This window comes from Lycorma delicatula, chromosome 6 (assembly GCF_047948215.1).
Source record: "Lycorma delicatula isolate Av1 chromosome 6, ASM4794821v1, whole genome shotgun sequence".
Classification (NCBI taxonomy): Eukaryota; Metazoa; Arthropoda; class Insecta; order Hemiptera; family Fulgoridae; genus Lycorma; species Lycorma delicatula.
In genome coordinates, this window is record NC_134460.1 from 129,320,663 (window position 1) to 129,338,723 (window position 18,061).

General features: G+C 28.1%; 1 protein-coding gene across 2 annotated transcripts in view; it reads right to left on the minus strand.

Moving 5' to 3' along the window:
* Window positions 1-18,061, minus strand: part of dac (dachshund family transcription factor) — a 665,435-nt gene that overhangs the window by 346,101 nt on the left and 301,273 nt on the right. For both annotated transcript variants that reach the window (XM_075369564.1, XM_075369563.1), the window contains exon 4: window positions 10,411-10,615. In XM_075369564.1, coding sequence (XP_075225679.1) covers window positions 10,411-10,615 — 205 coding nt within the window. The remainder of the gene's footprint in view (window positions 1-10,410; window positions 10,616-18,061) is intronic.

Genomic DNA, 18,061 nt, shown 5'->3' on the forward strand with positions numbered 1-18,061 from the left:
AAACCAATGTAGAGGTTGTCGAAGAAAATAGTTTAGAATCTAATCTGAAAACAGGGACATTTCTGTGGGATTCAGTACACATGTCTGAAAATCTAAGAATCGTGTAATAACTTCAACAATCCTAGGTAATATATTATTAGATGTTTATATTATTAGTAAATACTATTGGTACTTTTCAAGGATGAATGAATTTTATATTACCTTAAGAACACGAGGAGAAAAAAAAAATGATCGAAATATGCTGATATATTAAAAGGATATGTAGGATATACATATAGGCTCTATAATTTGTTATAAGAAATTACCATAAGTGATAAGTCTTTTTAATTTTTTTTTATTAAATCAAATGAAATTTTATTATATTCTTACCAAGAAAAAAATCTGATGTGGACAACACATAAATTCCTTGTACACCTATTAAACTACATTTACAAATTTTTTTAAAATGAAAAGTACATAAAATTCTATTTCATTAAAAACTTCTGGTATTTTTTCATTTTTTTTTTTTTTTTTTTTTTTGTTATTGAATTATTCATCGTAAATCTTTTTTACAATGAGAGATTAGTGATTATTAATAAATCAATATATTTAAATTAAAAAAAAAAAGAAAAAGAAATGAAGTCTGGTTGAATCGATATGTCTTCCCCTAAGATTCAAACATTTCATTAATTAAAATTTTACTTGGCTATAACTCTGGAACCAATGAAAATAAGTACCACTTGTGATATATGGTTGAAAATCTCTCAATGAGGGCTTATTACTGCAGTTACGAAAAAGTCCAAAATCCTAACATTTTTGTATTTTGGCCTTTTTTGAACACTTTCGGTTCAGTCGATTGCAATCAAAATTGGAGGTGCACAACTAGATGTTGCAACAATCCTAAATATAAAATTTTAACATCCTACGGGTAATCGTTTTTAAGTTATGCGAGATATATACGTACATACATACATACGTATGTACAGACATCACGCCGAAACTAGTCAAATTGGATTCGGAATGGTCAAAATGGATATTTCCGTTGAAATTTGGAAACCAACATTTTTCGCGATCACAATACTTCCTTTACTTCGTACTAGGAAGTGAAAACTTCTTATAGTAAATAAAATAAATTTATATATTTTACTTTTTCGAAAACTAAGAGAAATTGTCATCTTCATACTGATTTTCTACTAATTTAAAATATTTTTTATCTTTCATTTTCTACAAAACCCTTTCGGTTCCTTTTTTAATTTACTTCAAGTAACACACACTTAGTTTTTCTATCAAATTCTGTTTATTTTTCGTGCATATAAAAATTACTTACAAATAATTTTTGGTGTAGTAGACAATTATCAATTATTCATTGTTATTTAAATCGTTTTGTTTATATTTTACCGATTATCTAAATTACGATTGTTTTCAATAAAAATGTATAAATAAAATCATTTTATTAACACGACTTCAGTATAATGAATAATAAAAAATACCCTTATTTATTTGTGTAATACCAGGTTACAGAGTAACAGCATAGTGACATGATGTCAAAAGTACTGTGTAGAAATGCCAAGACATCTGTTCGCAAAGTGTAAATGTACCGGTAAATGTATAGTCTTGAATAGGCTATGGCCAACCACTACTGAGACGTGTGGTTAATTGAAGCCCAACCACCAAAGAACACCGGTGTACATAGTCATGCAGTCAAATACATATAAAAGCAAATACCCTTAACAAGGATTCAAACCTTAGAACTCTCGACTTCGAAAATCAGCTGATTTTGCGATGATGAATTTAAGCACTAGATAATAATCCATACATTAAGAAAAAGAATTATAACAATAAAAATCTCAAAATATATTATCTCTAGAGATTCGTGTGCTGTATTAGGTTTTCATTGTATAAGTAACGGATTGTTGAATAAAAAATGATCCCCTTATTAGTAAATAGGGAATGCTGATCTGATGCTCAATACTTCTTTTAAGTTCATGAAATAAATAGATAAGGCACTATATATGGTAGATTGTAATTAACAGTGTTAACAACTAACGTATTGGATTTAAAATTTTAGTTGAATTTGAGAAAATGTTAGAAAAATATAATTTTTATACATAAAGAGCTGAATTTCTTTTTTAATATAAAAAAATGTTTTCATGAAAAATGTAAGATTTTTCATTTCTCATTTTTTAAACCGCAGGTCCCGAATTCGAATCCCGGTTAGGCATGGAATTTTTCATACGCTATAAATTTTTTTTTTTCATATTCATACGCATAAGCTTCTTTACAGGTTTCTGTGGTTAATTAATTCATCAGTCAAAAAAACAATTCTTTAAATTATATACGAATTTACAAGTAAAATCATGACAGTGGTAAATAAATATAAATTATTTTTTAGTATGATAACTTAAGTTCTTTTTGAAACAAAAGAAAAAAAATAATTTTAAAATTATATATAAATTTATTATTATAAAGAGTAAACAGAAAGATTACTAGGATGGAAATGATTTTAAATGCAGTTTTTAACATTATTTTTAATTTTAATTAAACTTTAACTTTATATTTTCGCTGAATAGATTTTGTTATTTAATAAATACAAATTATTTATATTTTAAACTTAATCCCTACTATTAAAAACGTAAAGAGAAATTAATAAAAGAGAAATCAAAGTAAAGAAAATAAGATATATATTTTCAATAATGATATTCATAATTTTTTATAGCTTTATTATTGCACATTATCAATCGTTTTAACGCACGCATAAAAATAATGTACATTTAGTTGGCATTACAAAAAAAACATGATTAACGTCTATAAAAATAGATGGGTGAGTACATTTATTGCTGATTTTATGTAAGTTTAACTCTACATGAGTCCACAATATTTATGGTGATTTTATGTTTTAAGTCATTTAGAAAATAAACTAAAGTTACATTTCTTTTATTATCTTAACAAGAAACAGAAAAGCAAAATTGAATATTAAATTTAATTAAGACATAATATTTTACATCTATTCCTGACCAAATAAAGAAATACATAAATGAATATTTTAAAACAATTACAAACATTATTCTGATTTATAAATTGAATATTTTTGTGCGTTGGTGTTTTTAAGAGAAAATCGTTTAGCTATTAAAATTTAAATATAAAAATTCAGTTTCTACGTATTAAAAACCAATGACAACGTTAATTTTTTTCTAAATTTGCATAAACTAACGAACTTTTAGAATTTCAAATGCTTTCCACCTCCCATAAAATATTAAATTTAATATAATAAAATGTTAATATATATATATAATTTGAAATACCACTTCCTGTTTGTCAAATTACTAAACGGTTCAATCTGATTTGTAATAATTAAAATAAAAAAATAAAATATCAACAGCTTACTGCTACAATAATAAAATATAATTCAAAATATAAAATCAAATCCCACATAAATTTGTATAGAATAAAAAGCATACAAAAACTGTTTAACATTTTCCTTGTTAACTTTTTTCTTTTTGTATCTCAAATCATATTTACAATCAGTTTCGTAGATAAAAGTCATAAGTAAACTTAACCGCAATAAGCATGTATAAAGGAGTTTCCTTGAAACACAATTAAATAGATTCTACAAACATCAATAGTAAATTAAAGGTAGCATTTGCAATGATAAATTCAACACAACTAGATACTAGAATCCATAAAAAGTTCAGTGATACGAATTAAACCACTAGGTAAAAGAAAAAGGAATATAAGAACAAATGACACAGAAACATAAATAGTAAACATTAAAGTAATGATGATGCACAATTCAAGAGTAGAAGTGTCTTCCTGATTATCACTATTAGGTTCCTAGGTCTGATATATGTAGCCACTTTAACCGTCTAATATCTTCATTGCCCAAGAGATTAATAACTAGATGGTTTACGTAGTCATTAAGTTTTATTTTGTACTTGGTTGCCATCGGTGGATTTCTTCCAGCACACACGGTAACCTAGGTAATCATGAATTTCGGTGTTCCTAACGAACTATAGTGCCTGCATTATGGTCTCGCAAATTTATGCTGGAAACGCTGAAGAGACTCTATATTTCTGGGACTTGCCGTACGCCAAAGTTGAATTCCGTAAGTTCAAATCGGTTTTAGGGCACTTTATACAACAGTAGCTTTTAGATACGAAAAATTCCGATCTCCTGGCTATTGCTCAGTACAGCTTCTTAAATTTGATATCTACCTACTCTACATTTTACGAAAAGTTAGTTTGTTGATATTTAAATTACAGTAAATATTAACTTAGTTTCAATACAATTCTTGAAAGATATGTTTTGAAAAATCTACTGAAATATTTCACATTCTGAGACAAAAATCTTCTGTTTTTATAAATACCCATATAAGTAGTTTTTTCTTTTATAAAGAATTTTACTGTTTTACTTTATGCTTACAGCGATATTTTTCAAATTTATTTTCGAAGATAATATCCGATATTTTTATTTCTGAACTTATTTTCATAATTTATAAAATATGTTGAACAGTAATGTTTATTCAATTTTATAAAGGTATTTAAATTTTAAATTATGTTCCTTTGTATTATCTTATTTTGTTACATAAAAATTTAACTAACTTAAAGTGTTGTAAATAGGAAAGCGTAAATGATTTAATTAATTAAATAAAATAATACATTATATTTGTCTGTGTGTGTGTGTGTGTGTGTGTGTGTGTGTGTGTATGTGTGTATATATATACATAAATAAATGTTAACAGATATCTTTCATCGTATGAAATAATTAAGGTAAATAAAAGAAGAAAAACAACATCAAACGTTGTTAAAAACAATGAAGCAAAAATAAATATAAAGATTGAGGTCAGAAAAATTCAATTGATAAATGGTTTATAATTAAATATATATATATTTAATTGTGATTTTTAATTAATTAATTAATAATAAAGAAATCTATTGCTAATGTATTTCGTAGACTAATGATGTGTGGAATGTATTGTTGGGTGATATTATATAATTAATACAATAAATAATTCACCTACACACATATTTGTGATACTTTATTCTGAACAATATCTCCCACGTAACTAATATTACACTTCAATAGAAATTTACCTTCCAATACAAGTCAGAAGTAATTATACATACACACAGAGTATATCAAGAAGTTCTCCCGGGACTTTCATAACCTATTCTACCCGTAAAAGTAATAATATATATAAGTAATATATAAATAATAATAAACAAACATACGTCCTAAAATGCTTCGTTTATGAGTTACGGCTATTGAAAGATTTCGCTCGGATTTCAGCTACCCCGGTGAAATGAGGTCATAATAAAATTTTTAGGACGTTAATAAAGGAGCAGAATTAGTGATTTCTTATGGTTTTTAACCTGAAAAATCAAATAAAATAGGAGTCAGAACCGTATCAGCAACATTTTTTTTCAGAATCTGGGGTTAACCAATAAATTGGGGTAAAAAAATCCCGTTTTTTTATGTTTAACGTACAAATAACTTTGTTAAATGGGTAATAAACACATAAAACTTTTAAGATCAGCTTAATAAAACAAAGAAAAATTAGAATTTTATTTAGAAAGAGTACATTATAACATCTGTTGGAAAAGTACTTATTTAATGTAAACAAAAAGAAAATTCTTTTTTGGTGATGTGAAAGCGTAACAGCAAAACTTACTGTTAAAAACTGGGAATTACACAAATATTATTGTAAAATAAAAATAAATAAATAAAAATTACTTAAATAATATTTTTATTATTAACGACAGAAATACAATAAATTATTTGAAAAATTATTATTTCAAAGTTGGCAATAAATTAGTAACAGCTAATCAGCAATGTGCAGTACTACAGTAGTGTTTAAATAATTCTGTAAGGTACATCAAGTAAGTCGGATACCGTGAACTGTACTGTCGTCAGTGAAGTTTTTCTGTGAACTGTAGTCTGAACGTGATCAGTTAGCCGTACTTATTTACAACAGAGGAATACGCTGATATGTTATTGTGTGAATTGTCAAAGCTGCTGCAGTAGAATATGAAGTACGTTTTCCGATTTGCAGGATTCCAGATCCTAAAATAATTAGCGCGATTTTTCACAATCTTTGGAAAATAGCTTTATTACCTAGTATTCAGGTTCGTACCAGCTACGAACGATCTGTTCAACACGACGCTGTTATTGATGAAATTATTATCGATGGAGTTCGGCGCAGTTCAGACATCAGTACACGATGTCTTTCTAAGCGGATCGGAGTTTCCCATTCGATGGGAGGATACTTAAAACAAGTTTTATCCTTATCATAAACAACCAGTTCAAAATATATACATACATAGGAGACGGCCCGCTTTGCTTGAAGTTCTGAAACTGGAGGAATACAAATCGACATCTCTACAAGTATGTTTTGTTTACTGATGAGTAAAATTTCACTCCATATGGCGTCAACAAGTTATGCAATGAGCAGCAGTAAATCTTCATGTAACGATAGAAGGCAATTTTCAACACCAGTTTAGCGTCAGTATACGGTGCGGCCTTCTTCATAATCAGATGTTTAGACATTTCGTATTACCTGACTGATTTATTGCTAAAGTCTACTTGTACTTTCATCAAGAATAATTGACTGCTTGATTTCCTCTAGCGCTGAGATGCAAAGTATATATCCAGGACGATGGCCACCTCCCCACTACTCTTGCGCAGTTTTCACTGCCTTAAATCATAGTTTCTCTGAGAAATGTGTCGGTCGTGGAAGTCCACATTCCTCGCCACCAAGATAGCCTGATCTAACATCGTTAGGTTTTTGCGTCTGCGGATGGATGAAAAATATTGTACACAAAACAAAAAAATATTCTTGTGAGAAATTAATTTACACATTATGGATAAGACTGTGCAACTTAAGGACAGCCCAGAAGAACTAAAAAGAGCAGCAAAACCAATACAGAAGTGTGCCAAGACAGGTGTTGAAAATGGCAAGCTCATTTTTGAATATTTATTTTAAACTGGTTCGTATAATGCATTTCGGTTTAGTGTACTGTTTCTAAATAAAATTCAAATTTTTCTCTTTTTTATTAACTTATCTTACACTATTTTGTTTAAAATTTTCTACAAGTTTTGTTAAAGGCTTTGTTTATTACTTATTTAATAAAGTTATTTTATGTCAATCATAAAAAAACACGGTTTTTCACCACTATTTATTGGTCTTACCCTAGATTTCTAAAAAAAATACTGCAAATACAGCTCTGACACCTATATTATTCGATTTTTCAGAACCATATGAGTTTACTAATTTTTCTCTTTAATTAACGTCCTAAATTTTTCAGTACGACTCATTTCGCCTGGATAACTGAAATCCGAGCGAATATTTTACTAGCCGTAACTCACAAACATTTTACGATATATGTATATGAACTTTATCCATTATTTTTACGAGTAGAATAGGTTATAAAAGTCCAGGGAGAACTTCGTTATACACTCTGTATAAAAAAGAGGAATTTTTATTAATTGTGCATACATACACGAGAGAAAAATATAAGAAACGTAATGTTATTGAAATTATTTTTAAAAAATTCCATATTCATGAATTGATAGCGCTATTAGAAAATTGCCTTAGGTTGAAGGTAATATGAACTTTAAAAAGATTTGTAAATGTTTTCTTAACCTTTATAAATGAAAGTAAGCTAAAGGGGGTTGGATATGAGATAGTTTTGTTTCGTTTGGCTTCTTCATTCTTAATCTTTTAACAAGGGTCATTTTCACCCTCTTGACCTGCTTTTATATATTTTTCTTTTTTGTTTGTTTCACCTTTTAAGATACCTTTTTCCATGTATTCATCATTACATAGGTCTATTTCAAACATCAATAAATTTTACATTAGTCTTGTTTATATATGCCTAATATACTTTGTAAATAAATACTCATGTAGAAACCCACTTTATGTAATAATAGATTTTTAGTATTAAAAATTTCATGTAGACAACACATGACTTCCTTGTACGCGTATTAAATTACATTTACACATTTCTTTAATGTGAAAATTACGTAAAATTTTATTTTATTAAAAACTTCTGATATTTAAAAAAAATTATTATTAAATTATTATTCATCGTTAATTTTTTTTAAATGAGAGGTAAATAATTATTAATAATTCAATATATTTAAATTGAAAAAAAAAGGAGTTGAAGTCTGTTTCGAACCGACGTTCCATCCCCTAAGATCCAAGTATTTCATTAATTAAACATTTATTTGACTATAACTCGCGAACCAATGAAAATAAGTATCACTTATGATATATCGATGAAAAGCTCTGACTTAGGTTATTGCTACAATTAAGAAAAAGTCCAAAATCCAATTTTTTTGGATTTTGTGCTTTTTAAAAATTTTTTGTTTCAGTGGATTACAATCAAAAGGGAAGGTGCGCAACTGTATATTATAAAAGTTCTAAATCCAAAATTTGAACTTCCTACGGCTAACTGTTTTTGAGTTATGCGAGATACAAACGTACGTACGTAAAGACGTTACGCCAAAACTAGTCAAAATGAATTCAGGGAAGGTCAAATGGATATTTCCGTTGAAATCTGGAAATCAAAATTTTTTGCGATCACAATACTTCCTTTACTTCGTACAAGGAAGTAAAAAAAATAAAGAGGTAGTTTTACTTTTAACATTTTTAAATTCTTTATTTCAATATTACGTTTATAACTTTTCCAGTTAAAAATTCATTTTTAGAAAAAAGGCCAATTCAGTTATTTACTTACTACATCGTTTACATAATATTAAACGTATTTACATTGTACTGAACTGTTATTAATAATTGAAATATTTAAAAGTTTTTTAATTAAAAAATAATTTATTTCTTTTTTAATATTTTATATCTAAGTTCATAAAAACTACTTATTGATAATTGTCAGTACATCTACTTAGTGAAAATACATAAATTTTATCTTATGTACATTTCTCCGAAAAATGCATCAGTAATAATATTATGCGCTTATGTATGATTCTGTGAAGGAAGGTACCAGGTACTACTCAAAATTCATGGCTATCTACGCAAAATTAGTGAACCGAAAGCTTTAGATAAAAGCTAGACAATAATATTTGTATGGATTAAACTTGTTTTCTGTCATATAACTTATGCTTTCAACAACCTAAAAAAAAAACCAATTAAATGAGTTTTAGAAAAATGCCTAAATGTGAGTGAACGTTCATGTGTGTTAGTTTTTAATTCGGTTCTCTAAAAATAAAACCTAATAAAATTAAATAATGGGATAAGCTACCTAACAAACAAAAAAAAAAATTATTTAGCTTTATTAATATACCGGTTGTTAAATATACGTAAGTAAAACCAAATACTATCATTAAAAGGATGGTGGTCGGCATTCAATTATGTTTTGTTGACCTGAAATCTCATACTAGCTAAATTTCAGTAAGGCCTCCAAACTTTAAATTTCTTCTAGGAAACACTATGGCAACTGGGCGTAAGAAGGGATTAAAATTTAAATTATGAAGTTTAAATAATTGCGTAAGGTTCTATACTTAGATTATTTAATTTAATAAAATTAAGCTCAATTATTTTTTTATTTAGGTCGTAATTAACTTCAACAAATAAAATATAAATTACTCTACAATATCCCTTTTAAAATTTAATATAAAAAAATGGACCATTACTTAGTCAAAAGCAGTTATACTTTTTATTCTATTCTTCTTAATATCTAACTTTATTAAAGAAGACGATCTCTAGTTTATTCACGTTTACTTTCGAATTGAATTTTTCCCTAAAAAAAAAAAAAAATATGAACTTTTATCTAATTTATAATTTCAACCAAACCAGTATTGTCATCAATGAATCTACATACTTTTATTCGTTGTCTTTGAACTGTTACTCTGGTCAAAAGATTGGCTTTAAGTTTCTTTGCATTTAATTCCCTGTACAAAGCAAGCAAACAGTAAGGATATGATTTAATTTACTATAATTTAAACTCAAAAGTTTTACAATAAAAATTTGCAAAAAGAGGAAATTTTAAATATAAAATCATCTAAATCTGATTTTAAATAATCTAAATTTGATAAAAGTCCAATACAGTTTAAATAATCCGAGAATACAAGTTAAAAAAATATTTTCACAGAATTTTAATCTCGCACAAATATTCTCTAACGTTTAAAAATAATTTTCAAGTTTCTCGAATACCGTTAAATATCAACTTGTAAGAAAGACAGCTAAACAGGAAATGAAAACTTTATCTTTAATGAGGAAGTACTTCCGTGAAACAGGAAATTAGAGTTATAAAACTCTCATGAGAAAATCAAGTAATCTTGGTATTAATAAGATTTAACGGTTATAAACGACTTTTAAAATTTAAAATTATAGGATTAAATGAGCAAATGATTTAAAATCAAATTAAGAAAATAAAAGTTATATTTCATCAAATAAATAAAAAAATAAATGACGCTTACCTGGCAATGGCATCAATGGCAGGTATAGACTGTCCCTTAATAATGGAACCGTCCGGCCGGGGAAGGCCATGGTGGGGTGGCAGACCAGGATTGAGGATGGCGGTATGCGCTGCCCCAGGATGATGCAGGAACTGCATATGGTTCAGGTGTGGTGGATGGTTATATCCATTTGCCAATAATGGCGACTTTTCCATCCGAGGTGGCTCTGTAACAAGAAAAATTTACAATTATGAAATTTAGTTTTGAACAAGAAATACTAAAGTTGATTATTTCAATCACATATATTACAATATAGCAGATATATGTATACCTTCATGGATGCTTAAAATATAATAAATATGATTTCTATGGCTAAGTAATATAAACTAGATCTATGCCACAAATCCTTAGACATATATTCTCTGTTTTAGGTAATAATTAAAAGCTATCTAATAAAAACAATAATAAGATATTTCCAAATACGTTGTAGGGATGTAAATACCGTTAAAAACTAATTAAAATCCTTCAAACAAATATTCATGTTGATATGTTAGGAGATAATCACATACATTAGAACGACAAAATGCTGATTTAGCACCTAACTCTAATTAAAAAAAATACTCTTTTTACTTCTGCTAAAGCTTACATTAATATCGTACTATACAAGTATATTTTAATCCACCCAAATTAGCTGAAGTAATCACTAAATCAAAATTCAGTAAGACAATCTTATAACGAATTGAAACCATTTAACTTTGCAATTTACAGGAAGCTGTTCTTTCAAAAGGCTTTACGTAATAAACTCTGTAGAAAACTCTTCAGCGAAGTTACTAGTGACACTATCTTAAAAATGATAAGACAACGCTTAAGTTATAGTTTAACATTAACTTATTTGATCTACTTTCATTATACAAATATATTCTAACCTTTTAAAAGCAGTTGCCATTAATAACAAATGGCAACTACCATTTGTTATTAATGGCTTCTTTAGTGGAAGCCACTAAAGAAGAAGCTGCATAATTAGATTAGAAAGATTCTCTCGATGAAAAATTTACATGTATTTTGAAAATGGATCTTTTTTTAACTTTTATTATTTGTTACTATTTTTCTTAAAACTTTTAAATTTATTATCTTGATTTTTAAGTATGCTGTAATTGTTATAAAATGATAAAGGTTATTTTTTGTTATATTTTCAGAGATAATATTTTTCATGTTGCCTAATAAATCAGATTTTATAGTATGAGTACTATGACTATTTTCTTAAATAAAAAAAACATGAAATATAAATGAAGTATTGAAATACGTTTAGTATTCGAATAAAAACTACAAATAACAATTAAAATCTATAATCAGTTTTGGCCCAATTTATCTTTAAATAATAATTTAATAAATTGTAAACTAAAAATAGATTAAAAATAATTTTCTCATTCAGATATCCGGATAAATAATTTTATCAGTCAAAGTAAAAAACAAAAGTATGCTTATAAATAAGGGAAAAAATGTATAACTCTAATCTACGGTCACAAATTTGTTTTACCCTCTTTTAAAGCGAATCATTGGTAAATAACACGTCCTAGGAGGTGTGAATAGAGAAGAGATGAAGAAGATGAAGAGGGAGTTTCATCTTCCATTAATCAGAGAGATGTAGACAGAGTAAGAGCCGGCGGTCGGCGGTCGCCTATGAGAGAAATGAGATTAATTTGGAAAGCTGTGTCTGGGTTAGATAAGACGCTGGCCCTATGCGACGTCAGGAGTATGCTAAGTACTGTGATGGATGGGTCCTCATTTGCCCCAAGACGGATTGTTCCCCCTTCTCTACAATCCAAAACTCTGCACACTCATCTCCTGGTCCTAGGCACTACTGTGTATTTCACTTTATTAAAATCTACTTTAGTCTGGTGTTATACTCGTAAGTTTTATATAAGTTCCCAGCCAGTTATATAGTTTACATAAATTAAATTTAAAATATTCAAAAAACGGAGGAAACAATTTGGTATTTATGTTTTTATTTATTAAATAGTCTTTTATACAATTAAAAAAAATACTAGCGTAAAAAGTATTATAGCTCAATAGTTTCGTTTCCTCTTTCTCTATGAAGTATTCAATTAAAAAGCAGAATATGATAAAATGTAAACTCTCCTAACACTAAACCAACTATTAGAATACCTAATGTGATAAATTACTTTTCTCAGCTGAAAAGAGACCAGGAAATAGCTAATTTAAATAGAATTATTTATTATTATTATTATTATTATTATAATTATTATTATTACCTATAAACTTTTATTATTTTTTAGTTAAAAAAAAAAATAAATAGTTAAATAATAAAAATAATAAAAACATAATAATAACTATTTCTAACAACAGATTTATATCTTAGTGTGATTTACTCTATTTTATCAGCGCTACAGCCTAACAAAATCAACATGAAACTGATTAAATATGCAACACTGAGATTCAAGATTACATTACTTCTATAATGGTTGGTGGAAGCTGAGAAGTGTACCGGACTCTTGGACGGAATCTCTCGTAATACGTGTTTTTAAGAGAGGCAACAGGGAAGATTACGATAGTTATAAGGGTATATGCTAGCTGAATTAAGGATACAAAATTTATCCTAAAATAACAATGAACAGATTGAAGGGTATATCAGAAGTGAAATTGGAGGAGAAACAAAATGGATTTTGCAGAGGACGAACTTGTGTAGGCTGCATTTGCACTGAGACATCTGATACAAAACACCGTGATTTTAATATTCCAACGTTTGTAGCTTTTATTGACTACATGAAAGCTTTTGATAAGGTGTCTCGTTTGAAGCTGTGAGAAGTTTTAAAAAGGAAAGGTGTCTTGGAAGATTTGATTAGGACAATACAAAGTTTGTATTATAATGCACATACTGATGCTAAGGACTCCAATATTGATGGTTTAACTCCGGACACAATGTTGTTTGCGGATGGCCAGGTGGTTCTGGCCAATTCTGAAACAGATTTGAAATTGGCAGTGTTTAGGTCACATTCCATACTAACCCGAGACAATTTGGAGATATCTACTAAGAAGACAAAGATGTGGGGCTTTGTATGTAAGGAACCCGTCTGTATGAAAGTGATAGATAACGAGATATTAGAACAAGTAGCTTGTTCTGGGTTGTCATCTGTCTTTTTTTAAATCGGAAGATGTTTATAAAAAGCTGCATAAATTTTAGAAGCTGCTAGGTACCATGCAAAGGACTCTTGTTGCCAAACTAAGGAAGGAAACGGTTATTAACTATTACAAAATTACAGCGGTACCAGCACTTCTGTATGGTTCTGAGACTTGGACTCTTACTTCACATCAAAGTTGAAGAATTGAATTTATAAAAAATAATCAATGTCAGAAATTTTAAGAAATAATTTCTAATATTTAATACGTTTTATAAACTCTAAAACATAGCGTAAAATACGTTCGATAAGAAGTTTTGAATATTTGTACATGGATTCAAGTAATATAGTTACACTAAGGGAAAAGCAATGTGTACCTTCATTATAAAACAATTCTGATTAAGAACTAAAAAACGGTTTTTCTTAATTAAAAGTGCACTCAAAAGTTCTGTGTTTGTGCACGCGCGCGCATGAGTGTAAAGGGAAATAAGGAATAGTACACAAATTAGGGTAGTTATCTAAAGAGTAATTTAGAAATATATTTTTTACAAATAAATACTACAATTATCTATAATCTTTAGTGGATATCTGGCGAGATAGTTTGTAGTTTAGTTGGTAATTCCACCAAGCACGTATTTCTGGGGATTAGTAAGTCATCCTTAAGGGAGCCTGATCCAGTTCTCAGGTTCCCAGTTTCCAGATGGCTTTTTACTACCTAGCAGAAAACTTTAGCATATATTTTAGCAATCTATCACAAAGTGATTATTCAGTAATGTAGTGCTTCTATTTCAAATTAAGATCTGAGGAAATAAGAGCTGGTCGGATATGCACTACTACAAGAAAATAATGAAGCACTTTTTAGATGATTTATTTGTATTGTTATTCGTGTTACGAGATAGATAATTTCTTTTTCACTATCCATTCCAGTCCCTTATTTGACCACTTCAAACCTGGTTGACATTTTATGGCTTATTTGAAAATTATATCTTCTATCTGATAATAATAATAGAAAAGAAAAAGAACCCTAATGCGTCTATAAAATTTGACCTCTTAATACCTTCTAATAAATACACACAACTCCCTGAAAAAATTCATTAACAAAATAAAGTTTAATTAAAAATACAATTTTAAGTAATTTTTTATATATTTTTATTACATTTCTCTATAAAGAGCAGTAAGTGTACATTAAATTTATACATATCAGTTACGTACATAAGTAAACAGGAAAATATGTCATAAAATTATACAAATAATTGTATGTGCTTGGTAAAAAAGGTTTTGTTAAACTAGTGTGTACTTTTAAGGAGTTTCACTGACTCCTTATCTAAAGGTTTATGTAAATATAACCGATTGTAAATAAGCTTTAAAACAATAAAAAAAATTACTAACTAAAATTTTATATATATATAAATTGTCTAACAGAAGCACAATCATCTAAATATAATACATTCCTATTTCTCGATAAAATAATCTTAAATGTATTTTAAGCTATTCAGTGTGTTTGTAACGTTGGCAACAACGAAAACACGTTTTAAAAAGCGATTTACAGGTAAATATATTTACTAACCTCTACGTTGAAGTTGATTCTAAAGCATATAGTAGCACCAGCAAAAATATAAAAAACAAAATTGTAATTTATTTATTCGTTTTAATTTATTTAAATTTTATATTATTCTTAAGTTTATTGTGTTTTATTTATTTTTTGTTAAGAATTCAAAAGAAACAAGATATTCTACATTTCATAATGTTCAGCGCAATGAGAAATGAAAATTATAATAAAATTTATATCTGATTATATTCATGATTTATAATTTCTACAGATTAAATTCAAGTAAAACTCATACTATTAAGTTTTATTTAATCTTTCTAACATGCATATAAGAAAACAAATAAAATAAACCGATAAAGAAATTTTCTTAGCACGCGTATAACACGACCTTACACCGTGAAACCGAAAGGAAAATATGTATACAAACGACATGAAAAGATGAGCGAGTGAGTGAATAGTTGTGATGAAACGAAGCGAGGTGTTTAAGCAAATAAGCGGGACGTGAAGACGACGTGGAGTTTATAGGCCGGTCAAGATTGAGTTGATGGAGGTTTTGCTCGACGGCTTGACGCGACGGGGGTCCCCATAACTGCCCCCCTGCGGAGGCCGCCACTCCACACTTCGATTGTCTTGACCCGCCGCTCAAACGTTTTCTATCCTCAACCAACAATGCTCTTAACATTAACATAACATACTTAATTAACATACTTTGTTTGCACGCCTCTACTATCGGGCGAAACTGACTCCACTTTCACACCTCAAGCGTACCTCCAAACTGTATTATGTAATGCGGTATGATTTTTAATCCGATTGATATAAATAATAAAACACGCTTTATTATTAGCACTTTGCTTACATTAATTAGTTTATATCACTTATTTAAAATGGCAAATATGTAAATAAAATTAATCAAAATCATTACAAAACAAAATATATTTATACAATACTTCTAGTTTTTAAATTATATAACGAAGAATAATAATAATTTGTTTATTTGTTTGCTTGATTCGTGCAACAGAACAGCTATATAAAACCTTCGTATGTTGCACAATAATACACAAAACATATACAATATCACTACAATAGGTATAAGTTAACAATTTATATATAAATTAAAAACACAAAATTTAAAATACATAAAACCCGGAATATAATACTAATAATAATTATAAATTCATAACAATGTAAGTAATAATTAGGGGTTTTAATTCACAATTCACAAAAATTAAAAAAATAGATAATTCAAGGAACGAACTTGCGGCAAAGAAAATCAGACCATCACCATTACCATTTTACTCGAACTCCTGTCCTGCGAAGAAATCCAACTCGTTTACAAAGCGTTTGGCAATTTTGGGACATCTAGAGTCGGGCGGAATAAAATTATCCGCCGGATAAAAAAAGACGTTAACTGTTCGTAAAGAATAATAATAATAGTAGATTTTATTGATTATACATCTTATCTCAATGCAACAAAACTAAACAATTATATTGTGTTTATGAACTAATAAATAGTTATATTTAATAGTGAGGTTTTCTATTATCTGCCGTCAAATTTAAACACAAGCGTAACATTTATTTTATACGAGAGACTGTGATGGTATTTTAGTTTTAATATTTTTAATTAAATTTCAAAAATAACATTTTCGAAGATCTCGATCAAAGTACTAAACGAGATTAAAAGAAAATCAGTAAACGAGAAAATTAATTTTTTATAAATAATTATATAAGAAAAAAAAATTCTTTGGGCATATGATCAGGATGGACTCAAACAGATTAAATAAACACATCTTTGTCAAGCTTCATGAAACAACACGAAAAGCAAATCAAATTACCTGAAACAGAAAGTTGATCTCCAAAAGATAGGCAAAAAAAAAGAAGAATTGTTGCGATAGAGAACTTCTGAAGAATAAATCATAATATAAAAGTTCTCATGGCAGAAATAAAGGACCGGAAGAAAATGGACAGATGAGAAAAAACGAAACAATGCCGAAAAAATGAGAAAAGTATAAAAGAAGAGAAAATAAGCTAGAAAAAATGTTATTTACATGGCTCTAAATTGACTTTAACGCATAAAAAAGTAATGTAATACTAATAGGAGGTTCACATTTTCTTAGATCGAAAAAATTTTCATTTTAAAAACCAATAATTATGTACGTTTTTACAGTTGAATATTAACGGTTTTACAAATTAGAAGGAAAAAATAGGCCGAAGCGTATTCGGCCTATCATCCGGAGGTCCCGGGTTCGAATCCCGATCAGGCATGGCATTTTCACACACGTTACAAATCATTCATCTCATCCTTTGAAGCAATATCTAACAGTGGTCCCGAAGGTTAAACAAAAAAAAATTAGAAAGAAAATCAATTCATTCATTAACATCACAGCTTTATAAAATAATAAAAATGCTATTATTAGTCATAAAAATGTTATTAATTATCTGTAAAGAATAAATCAACTAGAATGAATAAATAAAACTTCTTAATTAAACATTTAAATTTTAATAAAATCGTATAAATTTAAATAGATTTGGCTTGGCTTAATATAACTAAAGAAAAAAAAAGATTTCAAATCTTAAAAGATACAATTTAACTTCTTTTTCAATTGTTGTATTTAATAAAAGAAAAAAAAATTAAAAATACTATACCTTCTTATTATTATTACTATTATTATTGTTAGTATAATGAATAGTTAACCTTTACTGAGTGGTGTTTAGGTTTACCAATGATCAGTGAACTGTTGTTAGATAAAACAAGAGAATGAAGGGTAGGGAAAAGAACGTCTATTAAATGAAATGAAATGGAAAGATAGTTTATATAATTCCGGGTTGTGGGAATCGGAATCGGAAGATAAAAATAACAAAAAGATATAAATAAATAATGAAAAAGAAAGATCTTTATTCCGACTGCTTTTGTTGTGGTCTGTGTTTTGGTTTATGGTATATTAAAGTGCCACACTTTGAGAAGTGGTAATTTTGGTCTAACTTGGAC